General features: G+C 48.8%; 1 protein-coding gene across 9 annotated transcripts in view; it reads left to right on the top strand.

The window, feature by feature from the left end:
• Positions 1-18730, top strand: part of HK1 (hexokinase 1) — a 130910-nt gene extending 112180 nt beyond the window's left edge. For all 9 annotated transcript variants that reach the window (XM_025395785.1, XM_025395782.1, XM_025395783.1 and 6 more), the window contains 8 exons: positions 1077-1225; positions 1544-1663; positions 3104-3199; positions 5924-6023; positions 8971-9154; positions 11493-11648; positions 15443-15676; positions 17840-18730. In XM_025395785.1, coding sequence (XP_025251570.1) covers positions 1077-1225; positions 1544-1663; positions 3104-3199; positions 5924-6023; positions 8971-9154; positions 11493-11648; positions 15443-15676; positions 17840-17984 — 1184 coding nt within the window. In that variant the 3' untranslated portion in view covers positions 17985-18730. The remainder of the gene's footprint in view (positions 1-1076; positions 1226-1543; positions 1664-3103; positions 3200-5923; positions 6024-8970; positions 9155-11492; positions 11649-15442; positions 15677-17839) is intronic.
• Positions 18731-19974: the final 1244 nt, after the last annotated feature.

Raw genomic sequence — 19974 nt, 5'->3', positions numbered from 1 at the left:
GTAAGCCAGCAGAAGGATAAACACTCAGTGTACCGTTCTTAAATCTCGATAGAGTATGCATGAGACATTCAGGGCCTGGGGAGTTTTGCATTCAGGCAAATGGTAGCACGGAATCCAACCCTTTATGCTAACCTTGGTAGTTTTCACTGAAGCCGATCATTATGGGGAATCTGAAGAGCTTTTCAGGTGGGTCCTTGGAGTAATGAATGTTTGTGACAGGAATGAGTCCTATGTGTAAGTTACCTAATACCACATTATAAGCCACCCTTATACTTAGTGGCTTAAAAGAACCACCCTTTATTATTGTTCATGCATCTGTGGGTCAGTTGGACAGTTCTGCTCTTCAGGGCCAGGTGCGGCTGACCTCTGCCGGCCTCATTCCTGCATCTGCAGTCAGCTGTTGGGTCAGCTGAGACAGATCTCAGATGCCCTTCCACACATGTCCAGCGGTTGGTTGCTGGCTGGGGTGCGGGGGTCCCTGGCCCTGTGTCTCATCCTTCAGTGGGCCACCTGTCTGTTCAAGTGGTGGCAGTAAGGGCTGCAAGGGAGAGGGGAAGACTTCAAAGCCTCCTGGAAGCCCAGACTGGGGATAGGCTCAGCTTTGCCTCTGCCACACTCTGTTGGCCTGAACAATCCTAGGGCTGGGCTAGATCCCAGGGGAGGAGAAATTGACTCCATCTTTCAGTGGGAAGAACTGCAGTCACATTGCAAAGAAGGATTTTGCACATGCAGGGAAGGGAATGATGTGGCTGTTTTTGCAAATACCCAACACCCTGACATAAATTATTAATTTTTGTAGGAGATTTTCATTGTTGCAGCCCTGGTGAAGTCTGTGTATTGTGACAGGTGGTTTACTCACATGCTCCCCTCCCAGTGTGGCTCCAAGTCTGTGGTGGTCAGGGATGTAGTGCCCACTCTTCCTCTGAGTCTGTGCTGTGTCCTTAAGGGAGGAGTTGCAGCTTCTCCTCTGTGTTTGCTATGGGATTCTCCCCTTGAAAGTCTGGAGTCTTGGGGTTACTGGCTGCCAAGAGGCACTTAGCTGTTTTTGACATTCTTTACGTTTTTGACTGCAACAGAGAATGGTGACTTCTTGGCCCTGGATCTTGGAGGAACCAATTTCCGTGTGCTGCTGGTGAAAATCCGTAGTGGGAAAAAGAGAACGGTGGAAATGCACAACAAGATCTACGCCATTCCTATTGAAATCATGCAGGGCACTGGGGAAGAGGTGAGATTACAAAACCATAGTGCATATGCACTGCACACACGGCCAGTGGCACCGGCAGTCACGTGATGACCAAAATCCTCCATGGGATGCCCACATGGATTTGTGTCCTTGTGGCCCAGAAGCACCAGATGCTTTTTGCCATGCCTGGCTTGTGACACTCTGGTGACTGACAAGGCTCTGGAAAAGGATGCTCACTCTGCATGTGTGGGGGGTGTGTTTGCATACGTGTGTGTGTGTGTGTATACACACTTTGGTCCATGTGCACTGATAAAATTAAAACCACAGAGAGCATAGGAGATCCTTTCTTTTCTCCTGCAGCTGTTTGATCACATTGTCTCCTGCATCTCTGACTTCCTGGACTACATGGGGATCAAAGGCCCTAGGATGCCTCTGGGCTTCACGTTCTCATTTCCCTGCCAGCAGACGAGTCTGGATGCGGTGAGTCTCTGTCCTTAGGCCTCAGTGATCAGGCAGCACCGAGTCCCCTGTGGCCTGGGTGGGCTGGCCCTTGAGGCCTTCTCCAGCCTCAGTGTCATTCCTAGGTGACAGTCACAGTCACAGTGGGTTGAGCCAGGCTTTATTTCACAGCCTGCAGGACATACTGGGACTCTTCTCTCTTCTTTTCTCTTTGAAAGCAGTCACCTTTTCTGGGAAACCTTCTGGTCCTCCAGGCAAAAATAGAACCTTGTCCTCTTCTGTGCCCCCTGTTCATTTGATTGTTGCCTTGCTTATAGCACTTCTTACACAGTTAGTTCTTAGTGACAGCGTCTTTTGTTTCTGCTAGTGGTATACTCCGTGAGCAAGGACCTGTATCCCCACACGCCCTAGCACAGTGTCCAATCAGAGGAGATAATAAATGTTTGTTCAATACACGGGATGAATCAGGGTCCAAGATCAGAGCTTGAGCACCTGCTGACTACTGAGTACTGGGCTCAGAGCTGAAGGTTACAGCTCCTGTCCTCTGGAAGGCCACAGTCTAGTGGGGGAGCCGAGTGCCTAACACCAGCGGCTCCAGCTCCATGCAGTCAGGGTTGGGGAGTGGATTCTGGGCAGAAAGAACCAATGGTGCAGAGTCACGGAGGCAAGACCCAGCCTGTCATGTTGGAAGAGCTGTAGGTAGCTCTGGGTGTCACAGGTAGAGACATAACCAGGCAGGAGTTCTGGAGGTGGGTCTTAGGCCAGGGTTTAAGGCTTAATGAGCAGCCCTAGGAGAGCTAGGTATGGTCACCTGCCTCTGTAAACCAGTTAATCCAGTCACGTCGCTGACTTGGGACTTTTTTCTTCTGAAACTGTTTTAGAGCTCAGGAGTTAGATCTATGAAAACTTGAGGGTTTTTTGTTTGTTTGTTTGTTTGTTTTTAAAGCACTTCACTTATACCTTCACCTTGGATTCATCACAGTCAACACACACCCAGGGTACTTTTTTCCCCAGGAAGTGTTTTAACTTCAATCCAGTGAAACCTAAAATGTATTTTAGGTAGTCACAGCATTACTAAACTCTTAGGATCCTTTAGTTATAGTGTCAGTAGACTCTTCTGTACAGCTGGTTATGCCAGTGGCAGTACCAGGCTAAGAATCGGGTGGTCTGGGCTCTCCATTATTGAGTGCCGTCTTTGCTGTCTGCTGGGTAAACTTAGACATCACTATTTACCTAATGTACCTCATTTTCTCCATCTGTGAAGTGGGATTATTTCAGACCCCTATGAGGATGGTGAGGAGGGTCTATCATATTTTATTGGTTTGTCCTCAGATGTTTGAACTCTGTCTCCGATGTTGTGAGCCCTCAGCAGTTGTTGACTCAGGAGGGAGGGTTGGAATTTTGTATTCACCCCTTCTGGGTTAATTACACAGGACTCTCCTGGTGCTTTTTATGTTTTAGGGAATCTTGATCACGTGGACAAAGGGTTTTAAGGCAACAGACTGCGTGGGCCATGATGTAGCCACCTTACTAAGGGATGCGATAAAAAGGAGAGAGGTAACTATTAAAATAATGTTTTTAAAAATCTTTACTGTTTTAGGGGTTTCTAAAACGTGTGTTTGCCTGTTGTAAAGAATTCAGGCTGGGTGTGGTGGCTCACACCTGTAATCCCAGCACTTTGGGAGGCCGAGGCGGGTGGATCATGAGGTCGGGAGTTTGAGACCAACCTGGCCAATATGGTGAAACCCCGTCTCTACTAAAATTACAAAAATTTGCCGGGTGTGGTGGTGCCACCCGTAGTCCCAGCTACTCGGGAGGCTGAGGCAGAAGAATCGCTTGAACCCAGGAGGAGGTGCAGTGAGCTGAGATCGTGCCACTGCACTCCAGCCTGGGTGACAGAGCAAGGCTCCATCTCAAAAAAAAAAAAAAAAGAATTCAAACAATACAGAAGCATGTGACCTGGCCAAGAAAAGCTCCCTATTTCCTGACTCCACTGCCCGCAGCGAAACAAGGGCTCATAGGTTTATGTTGTTAAAGGATTATTATTATTATTATTTTTAGAAAGGTAAATCATGACTCTCATACAAATTGAAAAAGAGAGAAGCAGTCCCTGACAGGTGGGCACAGCCTGACACTCTCAATTGTGCCTTGGTGTTCTCCTGCGGAACACAAACAATTTCACAGAGTCCACAAACAATTACAGAGCGGAAACATCAGACACAGCCACTCCGTCCGGGACCATGATGGATTTAGACAAGAAAAAGACCAGTCTGTAACCGTAGAATTGCCCCTGGTTCCTGACAATATCCAATCCAGAGCAAAGCCCCAATTCTTTAAACCTTCCCCCAAACCACAACACAGACACAGATCCAAATTACATTTTTTTTTTTTTTAGAACTTTAAAGTTTCCTTTTTTGAGACAGACTCTGTCACCCAGGCTGGAGTGCAGTGGTGCAATCTTGGCTCACTGCAACCTCGGCCTCCCAGGCTCAAGAGATCCTTCCGCTTCAGCCTCCCTAGTAGCTGGGACTACAGGTGGGCATCTACACCCGGCTAATTTTTGTATTTTTGGTAGAGATGGTGTTTTGTCATATTGCCCAGGCTGGTCTCCAACTCCTGGGCTCAAGTGATCTGCTCACCTTGGCCTCCCAAAGTGTTGAGGTTTTTAAATAGAGGTGGAGTCTTGCTGTGTTACCCAGGCTGGTCTTGAACTCCTGGGCTCAAGTGATCCTCCTGTCTTACCCTCTCAGTGTTGGGATTCCAAGCATGGGCCACCACACCAAGCCACTTTCCGAGATGCCCCATGGGGTGTGTTCTTCAGTGTTGCAGTGAGTCAGTAAAGCCCGACTTTGTTAGATTACAGGTGTGTTTCTGGTGGTCTTTGGTTGGAGTACGTTGAAAAAATATAAAATGAAAAATTTCCAATATTTAACTCATTAATTAATTAGGGAGTCAGAGACTGTTTCACATTTTTTTTCTTTTGCCTTTTTTCAAACCCCATTACACTGAGCAAAGTAAGAAATTTAAAAAACAAAGCAAAACAAAAACACTTCAAATGACAATCTAAAGAGCAGACAGATACCTAGGCACTAGGCAGTCAGGGAAGCTGACATGAGTGTCTGAAAGAGGGCTGATTTGTCTGCTGTCTTTTGCAGTTAAATAGGAAAAAAAAGAAAGAGGGCTGAGTTGCATCTGGAAGGGTATGCTACACAACTTACAATATTTCATTGAAAATATAGCTGCAGGTTGGGTGCAGTGGCTTACACCTGTAGCCAAGGCAGGAGGAACTTTGGGAGGCCAAGGCAGGAGGAACGCTTGAGCCCAGGAGTTGGAGACCAGCCTGGGTAACGTAGTAAGACCCAGTCTCTACAAGAAATTAAAAAATAAAAAATTAGCCAGTCCATAGTGGTGCACACCTGTGGTCCCACCTACTTGGGAGGCTGAGGTGGGAGGATTACTTGAGCTTAGGAGGTTGAGTCTGCAGTGAGCCATGATTGGGGTAGTGCACTCCAGCCTGGGTGACAGAGCAAGACTCTGTCTCTTAAATTAGAAAGGATACCTGGTGTTCTATTTTTGCCTGTTTCACAACTGTTAGTGTTAATTCTTCTATCTTGCTTTTCACGCATATGCCAATACACACACACACACTTAAAAAATAGGAATTATACCATTTATATAACATGACAACTTGTTTTTTTGATTTAATATGAAACAGGTATCCTTCCTCATCATTGCATTTAGACCAACCTCTTTCTTTTTCCTGGCTGTGTAGGATTCCAGCATATGTCTGGAATGCGGTTTACATAGCCCATTTGATCTACACTTGGATTGTTTCCTTTTTCTGACTTGCACGTCATGCAGTAAATATCCTTGTATGTGTGCCTTTGTGCACCTGCATGACTATTTCTCAAGGACAGATTCTGAGCAATGAGTTTGATATTTTCCGTTTTGCCCTCTGAAAGGCCATAATGCTTTAAACTCCAAAGGGAAGAAGCTATTTGATCATTGCTGCTTGTCTCCCCTATTCTATGATTCACTCTAATAGTATCTGTAAAATGGGTAGAATACTTTCCCTTCCTTAGATCTCATGTTTCAGATATATCCTTAATAGCAGAGGTTTAGTCTGTGAAGGAACATTCATTACGTTTTTGTAGGCTGGTAAGAAAACCATCTAACATGATAACCAGGGCTCTCTGACTGCAGTGCAGCAGACAGAACCAGCAGCATTCAAGCCAGGCATAATGATCCTATTCCTAAAGCTGTGTCCCTTTCTTTGCAAAGGAATTTGACCTGGACGTGGTGGCTGTGGTCAACGACACAGTGGGCACCATGATGACCTGTGCTTATGAGGAGCCCACCTGTGAGGTCGGACTCATTGTTGGTGAGTTTCCTGGAAGGTCTCTCCCTGGGGAAGGGAAGGCTGGGCTTTCCCTGTTTTGTAGAGCCTTGGCCCGGCAGCTTGGTCCTCTGTATGGGGTGGTCTTATCTGTCAGTATCGTTTCCTGACCACCTCCAGAGTTCAGGGCTGGATGAAGGCTGCAGAGTCTCCAACGGGGGCCGGGGGTCAGGGTCTCTTTCCTAAGACACCCATAATGCTACACATTGCTTATGATCAGACTGTCATGAACTGAACTCTTGTGGAATGAGGCCCCAAAAGGCTCACGTGGCTTGAGTGGAGACAGGTACCTGGAGCGGGACTGGCAAACATGGCAGCTCTATGGGCCTTGTATGGAGGGGCTCTGGGCAGGTATTGCAGAGGGATGGGGTAGGGAGGGAGTCTGAGGCTGGAAAGGAAGTAGAGAGCACTTCCCATGCTGACCATGCTTAGAGCATGGAAAGGGGCAGGATGGTCTTGGGCACCATTTTGCCTTTAGCAGCCACTGTTTGTGCTTGGTCCCAGCCACTGAAGGGGGTTGCAGAGAGGTGGTCACTGCAGTTTGTTGCCTTGTAATCCAAACACATTAGGGGTCTGGGCCTCGAGCACATCGTTCCTGAAGCATATTGATTTGGGCTATGAGGAAACCATTTGTCCTGCTGGTCCTGCTCCTCATGTCAGGGGATGCTGGGAAAGACCCCAGAGAGTTTCTTAGCCAACATCTGCAGACTCTGCCTGGCCAGTGAGCAGTGGCACCCCTGCTACTGAATCAGTTGCTGAGCATCTAGAGCTTGGGAAGAGGCCCCAGCAGGCTGCCTTCCAGGTGCCAGGAAGAATTTTTCATTCATTGTTAAGCCACTTTTCGCTTCTGTTGAAATTAAAAAAAACTAGGGAGCAGCTCGTGGTGAAAGGTTGTTTGGGGCCTGGCTTTCTCCACCCAGCCCCTCCCTTTCTTTCTATGAATGGGCTTAGGTATGAAATGCAAAGCTAGGGGCCCCACCTTCCCTCCTGGGAGGTAGACCCGCCTGTTTCCTGGCACCAGGCTCCAGCTACATTTCATAACTACTTCTTCTTTCCTCCGTCAATTGATCTCTTTGCTCAGGACTCACATAGGCAAGATGTATAGTTTCCATGTTTTGACTTTCTTTTTTTTTTTTTTTTTTTTTTGAGACGGAGTCTCGCTGTGTCACCCAGGCTGGAGTGCTGTGGCCGGATGATCTCAGCTCACTGCAAGCTCCGCCTCCCGGGTTCCCGCCATTCTCCTGCCTCAGCCTCCCGAGTAGCTGGGACTACAGGCGCCCGCCACCTCGCCCGGCTAGTTTTTTGTATTTTTTAGTAGAGACGGGGTTTCACCGTGTTAGCCAGGATGGTCTCGATCTCCTGACCTCGTGATCCGCCCGTCTCGGCCTCCCAAAGTGCTGGGATTACAGGCTTGAACCACCGCGCCCGGCCCATGTTTTGACTTTCTTTGCATCTCCCACTCCCATCATCTTCCATTTTTGGAGCTCCTCTTCTCTCAGTTTTAACCTTGGGTGAAAGGGGGGCTGAGAAAACAAAGAACAAACATCATCCAGCTGTACAGTCTTTGAACTCTACTTAAGTTTCTTCAAAGGGGATGAAAACTACCAAAGCCCTTTTGGTCTGGTCAGGGGGTGTGTCTTGTGTCCTCCTGATGAAGGTTCACCTACATCCCACCCTGGATGGGTGGATGGTGCTCCTGGGTGCATCATTAGCATCATCCTGGGAGCTTGTTAGAGACGCAGGCTCTCAGGTCCCGGCCCAAGCCTCTTGAATCTGGATCTGCTTCTTAGGGTCCCCAGGTGATCCAGGTGCATATTAAAGTATGTGTGTGAAGCACTCTTCCTGGGTTAGTTGATTGGTTTTTAAATGTCCAGTCTATTCAGTGAGACAAGTTCAGTGACCACAAGCTTGGATATCATGGCAATTAAAATTGCTGTGAAAGTTGCAGGATGCTTGCCTTCAGTTTCTTAGCTCCTCTTGGGCTGGAACAGCAGTCTGTGGTCCTTCTATTTTAAGCGACTCTTCTCTAGGGAGTTCAGGAATGGAAGTCAGAGATCCCTGAGCCCCTGGCAAGCATATGCCAGGTTACATGTGTGCGGTGTGTGGGTCCACCGCACACCGCACACATAGGTGTCTTTTTCACCTTTTTCATAGGTGAAAAAGACACCTATGAAAGGTGTCTTTTTCATAGAAGAATCATCTGATCTTCAGAGGTCTGATACAAAAAGGATGAAAAACCATTGCTTTTGAAAGCCCCCCTTGAAATGCTGAAGACACTGTCCTGCCCTGAACTGTGGGCTTCATCCCAAGATATGTAGGAAAGCTTATTGAGCAGGCAGAGTCCATGACCAACCATCCTTGTCAAGAAAAGATAAGTGGGCCTGGGCATGGTGCCTCACGCCTGTAATCACTTTGTGAGGCTGAGGCGAGAGGGTAGCTTGAGCCCTGGAATTTGAGATGAACCTAGGCAACATGGCAAAATCCTATCTCTGCTAAAAATTTAAAAAAGCCAGGCATGGTGGTGGTGCCTGTAGTTCCAGCCACTTGGAAGACTGAGGTGGGAAAATCACTTGAGCCCTGACTTGGAGGTTGCAGTGAGCCGAGATTGCGCCACTGCACTCCAGCCTGGGTGACAGAGCCAGACACTGTCTTGAAGAAAAGAAAAAGAAAATAAGTGAATATCCATAGTATAATAGAAGATAATCCCCTAATATTTTATACACATACATATAGGCATGTATGTATTGTATAGGCATGTATGTATTGTATAGGCATGTATGCATATTGTTGTGTGTCTATGTATATATTTTTTCTTCTGGTCTGAATGTTGCCTAAATCTCTACCATTAACGCTCCATCTCTTTGCTATAAAGCAGTTGCAAGACCCCCAAATGCAAGGCCACCACTCCTCACTGCCCCTTTGTGTGTTCCAGGGACTGGCAGCAATGCCTGCTACATGGAGGAGATGAAGAATGTGGAGATGGTGGAGGGAGACCGGGGGCTGATGTGCATCAACATGGAGTGGGGGGCCTTTGGGGACAATGGGTGTCTGGATGATATCAGGACACAGTACGACAGACTGGTGGATGAATATTCCCTAAATGCCGGGAAACAAAGGTAACCCCGCCTGGCGGAGAGGGCACCCACAGTCGGGATGGGGGCAGCACTTGGCTGCATTCTGCCACTTGCAGTGGAAGAAGTTTCTAGGAGGAGAGGTGTGAACAGAGGCTTCAAGACTGGACCCCCTGGCTCACTCCTGACCTTGGCCTTTTGGACAGCAGAGAACCAGGGAGGACAGACCCCCAACATGGTACAAGATGGCCCGGGGTTGATGCCTGTCTAGGGGCCACCTGTGACTGTTTTTTAGCCTGGAGGATTCTGGCCTTCCGATCCTCTTGCTGTGTTCCTTCCCCATCAGAATAACAAGGGGGTGGGGTGAGGGTGGCTGGGTGGCAGGTTGGGGTGAAGCAGAGGCCCTGTGGCAATTGTACTTCCCTCTGCGAGCCTCCTGCACCACCTAGTGGCCGTGTGGAGCTCTGCAGCTCAGGTCTCAGGGACCATGTCCAAAATGGCAGTGTCTGCCATACTCCGAAATGAGACAAGTGACCCTTTGTCCCAAGCCCCCAGGAATCAGGCCATCCTCTGCCACGGCCAGGATGAGTTGGTCCAAGTTGTCTCCCAGGAGCAGAAAGAAGGGCTGGAGTAGCACCCAACACGAGTCATTCCCTAGCCCCCTCAAGGTTTTTGCTGTTTCTGAATACCACCTATGCTGTTATTTACTTAGTGTTTTTCTTTAAATCAGCTTATACTCCTTTTTTTTTTTTTTTTTTTTTTGAGACGGAGTTTCGCTCTTATTGCCCAGGCTGGAGTGCAGTGGCGTGATCTCGGCTCACCACAACCTCCATCTCCCGGGTTCAAGTGATTCTTCTGCCTCAGCTTCCCCCAGTAGCTGGGATTACAGGCATGCGCCATCACACCCGGCTAATTTTATATTTTTAGTAGAGATGGGGTTTCTCCATGTTGGTCAGGCTGGTCTCGAACTCCCAACCTCAGGTGATCTGCCTGTCTAGGCTTCCCAGAGTACTGGGATTACAGGCATGAGCCACCACGCCTGGCACTTATAGTCTTTACTGACATTTAATGAAGGAGGAAAAAGAGGGAGAAACAGTATTACCATAAAGAGATGGTAACTATAAAATGAGTATAGTGAAGAACTGTGTTATTCAAGTCCAGCTAGATGCTGTCGCCTACCAAAGGCCCTGAGCTAAAACCCCCTTTGGCCCGGGTGCAGTGGATCATCAAAGTAATCCTAGAACTTTGGGAGGCCAAGGCGGGCGGATTGCTTGAGCTCAGGAAGTTGAGACCACCCTGGGCAGCATAGCAAGACCCCATCTCTACTAAAAATTAGTAACAATAATAACAACAATAATAGTAAGATCCTCTTGGTTAAAAAGGGGGGAATCAGCAAGTGTTGGAAGGGGTTAAAGACATGTCAGCACCAAACTGGGGTGGTCTTTGTGGTGGAATGAGAAGGACTGGATGGGACTTGGTAGTGGTGTCCACGCCTCTGTGATTCCATTGTGTTTCATGTTCTTCCATGTACCACAAGAAATAGGAGGAATCCTGGAGTATCCTAATTCCAGGGGACTCTTCTCAGCTTTGGGACACTGGGCTTGGGCATATGCCGTGGAAATTAATCAATCCTTTGTTATTCCTTGAGACCCTTGAGCATGGAGAGGGCAGGACATTCAAAGTTCCAAGAACAGGTTGACCTCCAGTGTGTTGTGGCCACTGAATTCTCCCTTCTGTGTGGCTTTGTCACTCTGCTGTGGGCTTGACCAGTACTCTGGGTATTTGCAAAACCTTTAGAAAAATCTAGGAACTTTCCTTTTTTTTTTTTGTCTTCTTGTTCCTTTAAGACTTAGCCCAGTCATTTGCTTATTCTGCAGATATTTTTTGGGCACTTTACTGAGGGCCCAGTGCTATGCTATGCTGTGCTGTGCCCTGGGGACTCAGAGCTGAAAAAGGCACACATGCCCTGTCCTCTTGGGGCTGTCACTGCAGCAGTGGTGGGAGGCAGTGAGCTCATGTGTGTTATGAAGGAGGAGAATGGTGAGGTGTGTGGGAACCTGAAACAGGCAGGTAGAACCCAGGATGGAGGAGGAGGACAGGCTCTCAGGGAAGTGCCCTTGGGGCCGACAGCTAGAAGGTGGCTGAGGAGGGAGACCAGTCTAGCGGATAGACATGAATGCTGGTGGTGGTGTTTCTGATGTGAGAGAGTGGAGGACCCCCTGGTCCTCCCACGCTGCCTCTGCAGCAGAGCACAGGGCTGGGCACTGGCTGTTGGTGATGCGCTTGAGGGGCAGTAAGAGACGCGGAGTGACCTTGAGACCAAGGGCTGACAGTCCTCCTGGCCACTTCCCATAGACACCCCAGGCCCCTCCTCCTGTCTCAGGTATGAGAAGATGATCAGTGGTATGTACCTGGGTGAAATCGTCCGCAACATCTTAATTGACTTCACCAAGAAGGGATTCCTCTTCCGAGGGCAGATCTCAGAGCCGCTGAAGACCCGGGGCATCTTTGAGACCAAGTTTCTCTCTCAGATCGAGAGGTGAGTGGGCAGTGCCTTCCCTGCCAGCACCCACCCTTCAGAGGTCTCCTGGCCAGTGGATTGTGATGGGGGTGGTAGGGACCCTAGGGGACATTGGCCATTTTTGAGGATGTTTTTTCTCCTCTGGAATAGCAGACCCTGGGCATTTGCATAGTGAAATCTTACAATTTTATTATAAATTAATTTCCTTGGCCTGGCGCGGTGGCTCACGCCTGTAATCCCAGCACTTTGGGAGGCTGAGGCGGGTGAATCACGAGGTCAGGAGATTGAGACCATCCCGGCTAACATGATGAAACCCTGTCTCCACTAAAAATACAAAAAATTAGCCGGGTGTGGTGGCATATGCCTGTAATCCCAGCTACTTGGGAGGCTGAGGCAGGAGACTCGCTTGAACCCAGGAGGTGGAGGTTGCAGTGAACTGAGATCGCGCCACTGCACTCCAGCCTGGCCCGGCAACAGAAGGAGACTCTATCTCAATAAGTAAATAAATTACTTACTTTCCTTTTATCCATCCTTTATGTTGGGGCATTATATTGATTTATTTGAAATTATGTGTGTAAGAAGGTTATATGGATTCCATTTCAGATGGTAAAGGTGCACTACACATACTTGAATTGGGGGTGCATAGGGCCCACCCTGGATTTATCTGAAAGGCAGCCTGGGGTTCAGTGCCAGGCCACCTAGGAGCTGATGCCCCTCGGCAAGTTGTTCCACCTTCTTTCTACTTTTCTCCTGTCCAGGGAACGTTTCTTCCTTGCCTTTGCTGTCTTCCAAGGCACACTGTGTGAGAAGGAGGAAAAATGGTCAGAAAAAACAAAAGCAATTGTGCAAATACTGTGTTCTTTTTAGAATGGTCATAATAACCTAATGTAGGCTCTGTGTAGGCTGGGCATGGTAGCTCAAGCCTGTAATCCCAGCCCTTTAGGAGGCTGAGGCGGGTGAATCACTTGAGCTCAGGTGTTCGAGACCAGCCCGGGTAACATGGCAAGACCCTGTTTCTACAAAAAGCACAAAAACTAGCTGGGTGTGGTGGCACATTCCTGTCGTCCCAGCTATTTGGGAGGCTGAGGTGGGAGGACGGCTTGAGCCCAGGAGGCGGAGGTTGCAGTTAGCTGAGGTTGCACCACTGCACTCCAGCCTGGGCAACAGAGACAGACCCTGTCTCAACAACAACAAAAAAAAAAAAAAAAAAAAAAAAAAGAAAAAGAAAGAAAGAAAAGAAAGATATTAAACCTTAAACAAAAAAAACCTAACAAGCCTATACATTGCTCTTACCCAGGCAAAATGGTTTTTAAGTATACAGTTCTGTGGCATTAAGTACATTCACATAGTCGCACAGCTATCACCACCATCCATTTCCGGAACACTTTTCATCTCCTCAGCTGAAGCTCTGTACTCAGCAAACACTAACTCCCCATTCCTCCCTTCCCCCACCCCAGCAACCACCATTCTACTCTCTGTCTTTTTGGATTTGACAACTCTGGATACTTCATATAAATAGAATCATATAGCATTTGTCCTTTGTGACTGGCTTAATTCACTTAGCATAATGTCTTAAGGTTCATCTGTATTGTGGCATGTATTAGAATTTCCTTATTTTTTAATTTTTTTTTTTTTTGAGACGGAGTTTCGCTCTTGTTGCCCAGGCTGGAGTGCAATGGCACAACCTCAGCTCACCATAACCTCCGCCTCCCAGGTTCAAGTGATTCTCCTGCCTCAGCCTCCTGAGTAGCTGGGATTACAGGGGCATACCACCATGCACATCTGGCACGCCCCACTAGAAATAATTTTGTATTTTTAGTAGAGATGGGGTTTCCTCATGTTGGTCAAGCTGGTCCCAAACTCCCGACCTCAGGTGATCCGTCCGCCTTGGCCTCCCAAAGTGCTGGGATTACAGGCGTGAACCACAGCGCCCGGCCATCATTTCCTTATTTTTAAGGCTGAGTGATATTCCGTCACACACACACTGCATTTTGTTTGTTTATTCATCCATCCATGGACACTTGGCTTGCTTCCACCTTTCGGATATTGTGACAGATGCTACTATGAACATGGGTGACCAGTATCTCCTTTAGTCCCTGCTTTCAGTTTGTGTGTGTGTGTATGCACCCTAAGTGGAACTGCGGGATCATACGGTAATTCCCCATTGAATTGTTTGAGGAACCACCATGTTGTTTTCCACAGTGGCCGTAACATTGTACATTCCCACCGGCAGCCCGTGAAAGTTCTAGGTTCTCCACCTCCGCGCCAACACTTGTAATTTTCTGGGTTTTTTGAGAATAGCCATCCTAAGGGGTGTGAAGTGGTGTGGAAAGTCTTTTCAAGCATAATAGCAAAGAAAGAAATCATAAAGAAAAATAGCCAAATATAGCTACATAGCATCTATAAGTAAAAAAAAAAAAAAAATAGTAATCAAACTTAAAAGGCAACAGTAAACTGAGGAAGACATTTGTACTGTGTATGACAAGACGCCTAGCAGGGCATGGTGGGCTTTGGCAGGTCTGGTCTACACCTGCTCTTCTCCACCGGCTGTGTGCTTTGCGATGCTCAATTTCTCCCAGCCTCAGTTGCCTTATCTTTAAAATGGGAATAATCATACATGCATTGGTTGGTTGAGGAGTAAGTAAGGTAATGTATGTAAAATATATGTTACATGATAAGTCCTCCAGGAAGCCTGGCTGGTCTTCAGTGTACCATCCCGGTCATCATCATCTCTTTCAATTTAATATAAACAAGACAAACATACCAGGAGAAAAGTCTTGAGACATAAGAAGTAGTTTATATGGCCAAAAAACAAATGGGAAAAAAAAAAAGTCATCCTCACTAATAGAGAAGAATATAAATTAAACTATAGTCTTGTGATTATGATGCCACCTTATAAAACTATCTAAAGTTGTAAAAAATGGTCTTTTCCAGTGAGAATAAGTGTGGCCAAATACTCTGCTGAAGAGAGAGTAAATGGATAAAATTTTCTGTAAGGCATCTGGCAATGTGTAGCAAAAGAAATTTAAGATTTATAAACAAACTTTATCAAATTTGTGAGACTGAGCTGCCCAGGCTGGAGTGCAGTGGCACAATCTCAGGTCACTGCAACCTCCGCCTCCTGGGTTCAAGCAATTCTTCTGCCTCAGCCTCCTGAGTAGCTGGGACTACAGGCACACGCCACCATGCCTGGCTAATTTTTTATATTTTAGTAGAGACAGGGTTTCACTGTATTGCCCAGGCTGGTCTCAAACTCCTGAGTTTAGGCAATCTGCCTGCCTCGGCCTCCCAAAGTGCTGGGATTACAGGCGTGAGCCACCGCTCCCAGCCTAAAATGTTTCTTTATAATAGCAGAAAATTGCAATTAACTTGAATTTCTCCGAATGGGCTAAAGAAATCATGGTGCATCCCTAGAAGGAATATTGTGGCAGCTGTTTCCAATCCTGTTCTCAGATAAGGCTGTGGGAAATTGCTCAAGGCATGAAACAGGAAAGAGCAAGAAAATCACATATCAAGGATAATCCCATTTCGCATATCATGAGAAAGCATACCAGCTAGGAAAAATAAACTGAAAGGAAATATATTAGAATGTTAATAGCATTTTCCGAGATGTTGAGACAGTGGTTTAAATTTTCCAATTTTTATTTTGCTAGATTTGCCAAATTCTCCACAATTTAACATGTAACACTTGCCCTTGACTCTGTTTGTGGATGAGTACAGTGACTGGGGGGGGGGCCATCCTTCGGAGGCGGTCCCCAGGCTGCTCTTGTGGGTCCCACTTCATCCAGCCCTCTGGCTTTTGTCCCCCACAGTGACCGATTAGCACTGCTCCAGGTCCGGGCCATCCTCCAGCAGCTGGGTCTGAATAGCACCTGCGATGACAGTATCCTCGTCAAGACTGTGTGCGGGGTGGTGTCCAGGAGGGCCGCACAGCTGTGTGGCGCAGGCATGGCTGCGGTGGTGGATAAGATCCGAGAGAACAGAGGACTGGACCGTCTGAACGTGACTGTGGGAGTGGACGGGACGCTCTACAAGCTTCATCCGCAGTGAGTGGGCCTTCCAGTTGGGATGTGCAGAGCTTGCTGGGATCCCTTTGGATTAGGGGGTATCGGTGTGGTTCACGCTGGGGAAATTCCCTGCCGGAGCCCAGCCAGCCTAAAGGCTGTGCGTTCAGGAACTGGAGATTATCTGGGACAAGGTAATGAACAGTTTGTAGGGTTTGACTGGGATCCTTAGGGAGATATAGAGAAGTGGCTTCACTTGGCCAGCTCACACCAATGGCATGATGTGACCCTCACTCCACTCCTCCTAGGCCCTGTTAGGTGGGGGCTGGGCAGTGGGAGAGGAGGTGAGGGTGGGCGTGGGCTCACTCATAAGCCTGGTGAGCTGTAGCCAGGCCAGAGGCTGCGTTGGGTAAGTGGGGAGAGGATATTAAGAAAGGGGAGGAGCCGGGTGCAGTGGTTCACACCTGTAATCCAGCACTTTGGGAGGCCTAGGTGGAGGACTGCTTGAGTTCAGGAGTTTGAGACCAGCCTAGGCCACATAGTGAGACCTTCTCTGTACAAAAAAATTTTGAAAATTAACCGAGGATGGTGGTGAATGCCTGTAGTCCCAGCTACTCGGGAGGCAGAGGCAGGAGGATTGCTTGAGCCTGGGAGGTGGAGATTGCAGTGAGCCCAGATCACGCCACTGTACTCCAGCCTGGGCAACAGAGTAAGACCCTATCTCAAAAAATAAAATGGGAAAGGAGGGAGAGCCACTCTCTTGTTCATCTGCTGAATCAGTTTGCTAAGACTTGAAAGGGCGGGAGTGGTTTGGGCCCTGGGCTTCATGGCAGGGAGGGGTAGGGAGTGGCCTCTCTCTTGTCAGGCGTCTGATCCCCCATGCCAGAGAAGGACATGTGATTGCACTTGCTGTGTGATTGTGATCCACCACATGTCTCAAAGCTTGGCTTTTATGAATAGGGTGACCATATTATTTATTGTCTACACTAAGGTACTCTTGCCAGTCAGGAGTGCTAATAATTATTACTCTGGGACTGTAGGCAAACTAGGACCATCCCAGATAAATGAGACCACAGTGTCACCCTACTTATAAACAACCTCACCCGACTCAGTGTAGACGTTACCTGCTTACCTCATGGCCGTGGCTTGGGGTGGAACCATCTGTCTTGCTCCATCCTCACCTCTGTCTCTCCTGCTTAATAGCTCTCCTTGCCATCAGCTGAGGCAGCACACAGGAGTGGTTTAGGGCTAGGCTTTGGAGCCACATACTCTTGGATTTAACCCTGGCACTGTCACTTAGAATCTGTGTGCAATTGCTTAATCCCTGCAAAATCTCATCTTCCTCATGGGGTGGCAGCCACTGGCAGGACTAGAAATTAGATCTATGAAGTATGGGGCACCTGGTAGGTCCTCAAACTCCTTGGCTCAAGCGATCCTCCCACCTTGGCCTCCCAAAGTGCTGGCATGAGCCACCACACTTGGCCCACCTAATAGGTCCCCAACCAAGGGCAGTGACTACTTTTGAGAGCCCCAAGCATCTTCAGCCTGACCCTGCCTTTCATTTTCAGCCCAAATTGCAAGTATGTAGATTCAGCCTTTGTTCAGATACTATCTTCACTGGAGGGCATTCCTGTCTTTGGGAGCCAGGCTGTTGATGGTTGGGGGCTGGGGGTCTCAGGGCTGCAGCTGGAGGTGGGTGATATTCATTCCTGCGTAGCCTCCTGAACCGATCCAGTGCTTGGTCCGCTTGGGCCTGCCTTAATGATCCATATCGGCCCCTAACATCCTCCTTGGTTTTGAGGTCCCCTTGGAGCCTCAAGCTCCAATGTGGCTGTGTGTGTTATTCATGTCCTAGCCCTCATAAGCCATACAGAGCAGTTGTGTTTGGATTCGCAGTTGGGCCTCTCTGCCGAAAACTGTGACAATGGGATTGACCATAGGCCCACTTGCCTCCCAGCCATTCTCAACTGGCCACAGCTGCTTCTAAGCAGCCTCCCTCCCAACTGCGTTCACGCTTCTTATTGTTAGGTTCAGAGTCTCTTTGACTTCCGATGCTTATGCCCCGATAAACCCATCACAAAGTCGAAGAATCCTAAGTCGAATCATCACCAGTCAGGGGGCTGTCTGTGCTTTGGTGTTTTCAGGTAGGCCCAGCATCTCTCATCTTCCTCCAACTACCTTCTCCTGTTTTCTCGTCCTTTTTAGCTTCTCCAGAATCATGCACCAGACGGTGAAGGAACTCTCACCAAAATGTAACGTGTCCTTCCTCCTGTCTGAGGATGGCAGCGGCAAGGGAGCCGCCCTCATCACGGCCGTGGGCGTGCGGTTACGCACAGAGGCAAGCAGCTAAGAGCCCGGGATCCCCAGCCTGCTGCCTCTCCAGCACTTCTCTCTTCGAGCGGCGACCCCCTACCCTTCCAGCGAGTTGTGCTGGGAGACACCGGCGCCGGGGCCCGCCGGCGCGGGGAGGAAAGCAAAATCCAACTAATGGTGTATATTGTAGGGTACAGAATAGAGCGTGTGCTGTTGATAATATCTCTCACCCGGATCCCTCCTCACCTGCCCTGCCACTCTGCATGGTTTGATTTCGACCTGGTCCCCCACGTGTGAAGTGTAGTGGCATCCATTTCTAACGTATGCATTCATCCAACAGAGTTATTTATTGACTGGAGATGGAAAGTCACACCACCTGATGGGCCTTCTGGGCCTCCAAAGCCCATCCTTGGGGTTCCCCCTCCCCGTGTGAAATGTATTATCACCAGCAGACACTGCCAGGCCTCCCTCCTGGGGGTACTGCCTGAAGGCGAGTGTGGGCATAGCATTAGCTGCTTCCTCCCCTCCTGGCACCTATATGGCCTGGCATCGCATCGTGGTGTGTCAATGCCACAAAATCGTGTGTCCGTGGAACCAGTCCTAGCCACGTGTGACAGTCTCGCATTCTGTTTGTCTCGTGGGGGGAGGTGGACAGTCCTGCGGAAATGTGTCTTGTCTCCATTTGGGTAAAAGGAACCAACCAACAAACAATGCCATCACTGGAATTTCCCACCGCTTTGTGAGCCATGTCATATGACCTAGTAAACTTTGTACCGATTCAAAGACCCGAGTGATGCTTAATGGCTGGGGATGGGGGGACAGGCGGAGGGGGGCGCGGTTTCTTGGGATGTGGCAAAGACCAAACATTGGGGGAGTTTTGTGGCCTTCTGGGTGGAGGAGGTTTTTTTTTTTTTGAGATGGAGTCTTGCTGTCACCCAGACTGGAGTGCAGTGGCACAATCTCAGCTCACTGCAACCTCTGCCTCCCAAGTTCAAGCGATTCTCCTGCCTCAGCCTCCTGAGTAGTTGGGACTACAGGTGCTCATCCCTACATCCGGCTAATTTTTGTATTTTTAGTAGAGATGGGGTTTTCACCATGTTGGCCAGACTGGTCTCGAACTCCACACCTAAGTGATCTGCCTGCCTTGACCTCCTAAAGTGCTGGGATTACAGAACAAGGCCACTTGGCTTCCAGGCTGCTTGGGTTCAGTGAGAGGACCGCAACACTGGTCCCCTCTCTGCCATCCCCACACGGATCCTGCCCTTCATCTTCCTCTCTGCCAACCCCAAGACAAAGGATGAAATGTGCCCTGCCCCACCCCCTCCGCCCCCTCCACCCAAACACAGATGAAATCTTCAAGCAGCCCAGGGTGACTGCACTCTCCCACTCCTGGATCTTTTTTCTTTATTTTTATTTTCTGTAGACAGGGTCTCACTATGTTGCCAGGTCTGGTCTGCAACTCCTGAGCTCAAGCAATCTGCCCGCCTCAGCCTCCCACAGTGTGAGGATTATAGGCATGAGCCATCACTCCCGGCCCATCCCTCCTGGATCTTAGACTGACCCCATCCCTAGGAAACTAACCCTTGTCTGACCCTTTTACTCGCCCTATCCACCCCCACCTCAAGAGATTCCCGGTCCATCCCCAGGCTACCATTTTGGATTCTCCCCCAGCCTTTGGTGGGTTCCGTGTCACTCTGCACCAAAGCACCCTGTCATGTCCCAAGCCACAGTTGCGGCTCTAAGTGGCTTTCCACAGGACTGATTGCCAAACCACCTGGTTTGGTGAGATCAGATTCCCTTTATTAGGGGCATGGTGCTGGTGTCTGTGGAGCAGGGATTTTTTGGAGAACACAGGTAGCATTACACCTTCCAGTGTGCGTTGACAATGTTACATGGTTCTTCTGCAGGGGAACCAGGGCGTGGAGGCTGAGTTGGCAAGCAGGAGGTGGTGTGCCCTTGGGATGGGCTGGGCCAGACCTGGAGCTTTCTGGGAGTTGAGACAGTTGCTGCTTTCTGCCCTCCAGCTT

This window comes from Theropithecus gelada, chromosome 9 (assembly GCF_003255815.1).
Source record: "Theropithecus gelada isolate Dixy chromosome 9, Tgel_1.0, whole genome shotgun sequence".
NCBI lineage: Eukaryota > Metazoa > Chordata > Mammalia > Primates > Cercopithecidae > Theropithecus > Theropithecus gelada.
Note: the sequence above shows the minus strand (reverse complement) of the source record. Positions and strands in the feature narration are given on the sequence as shown.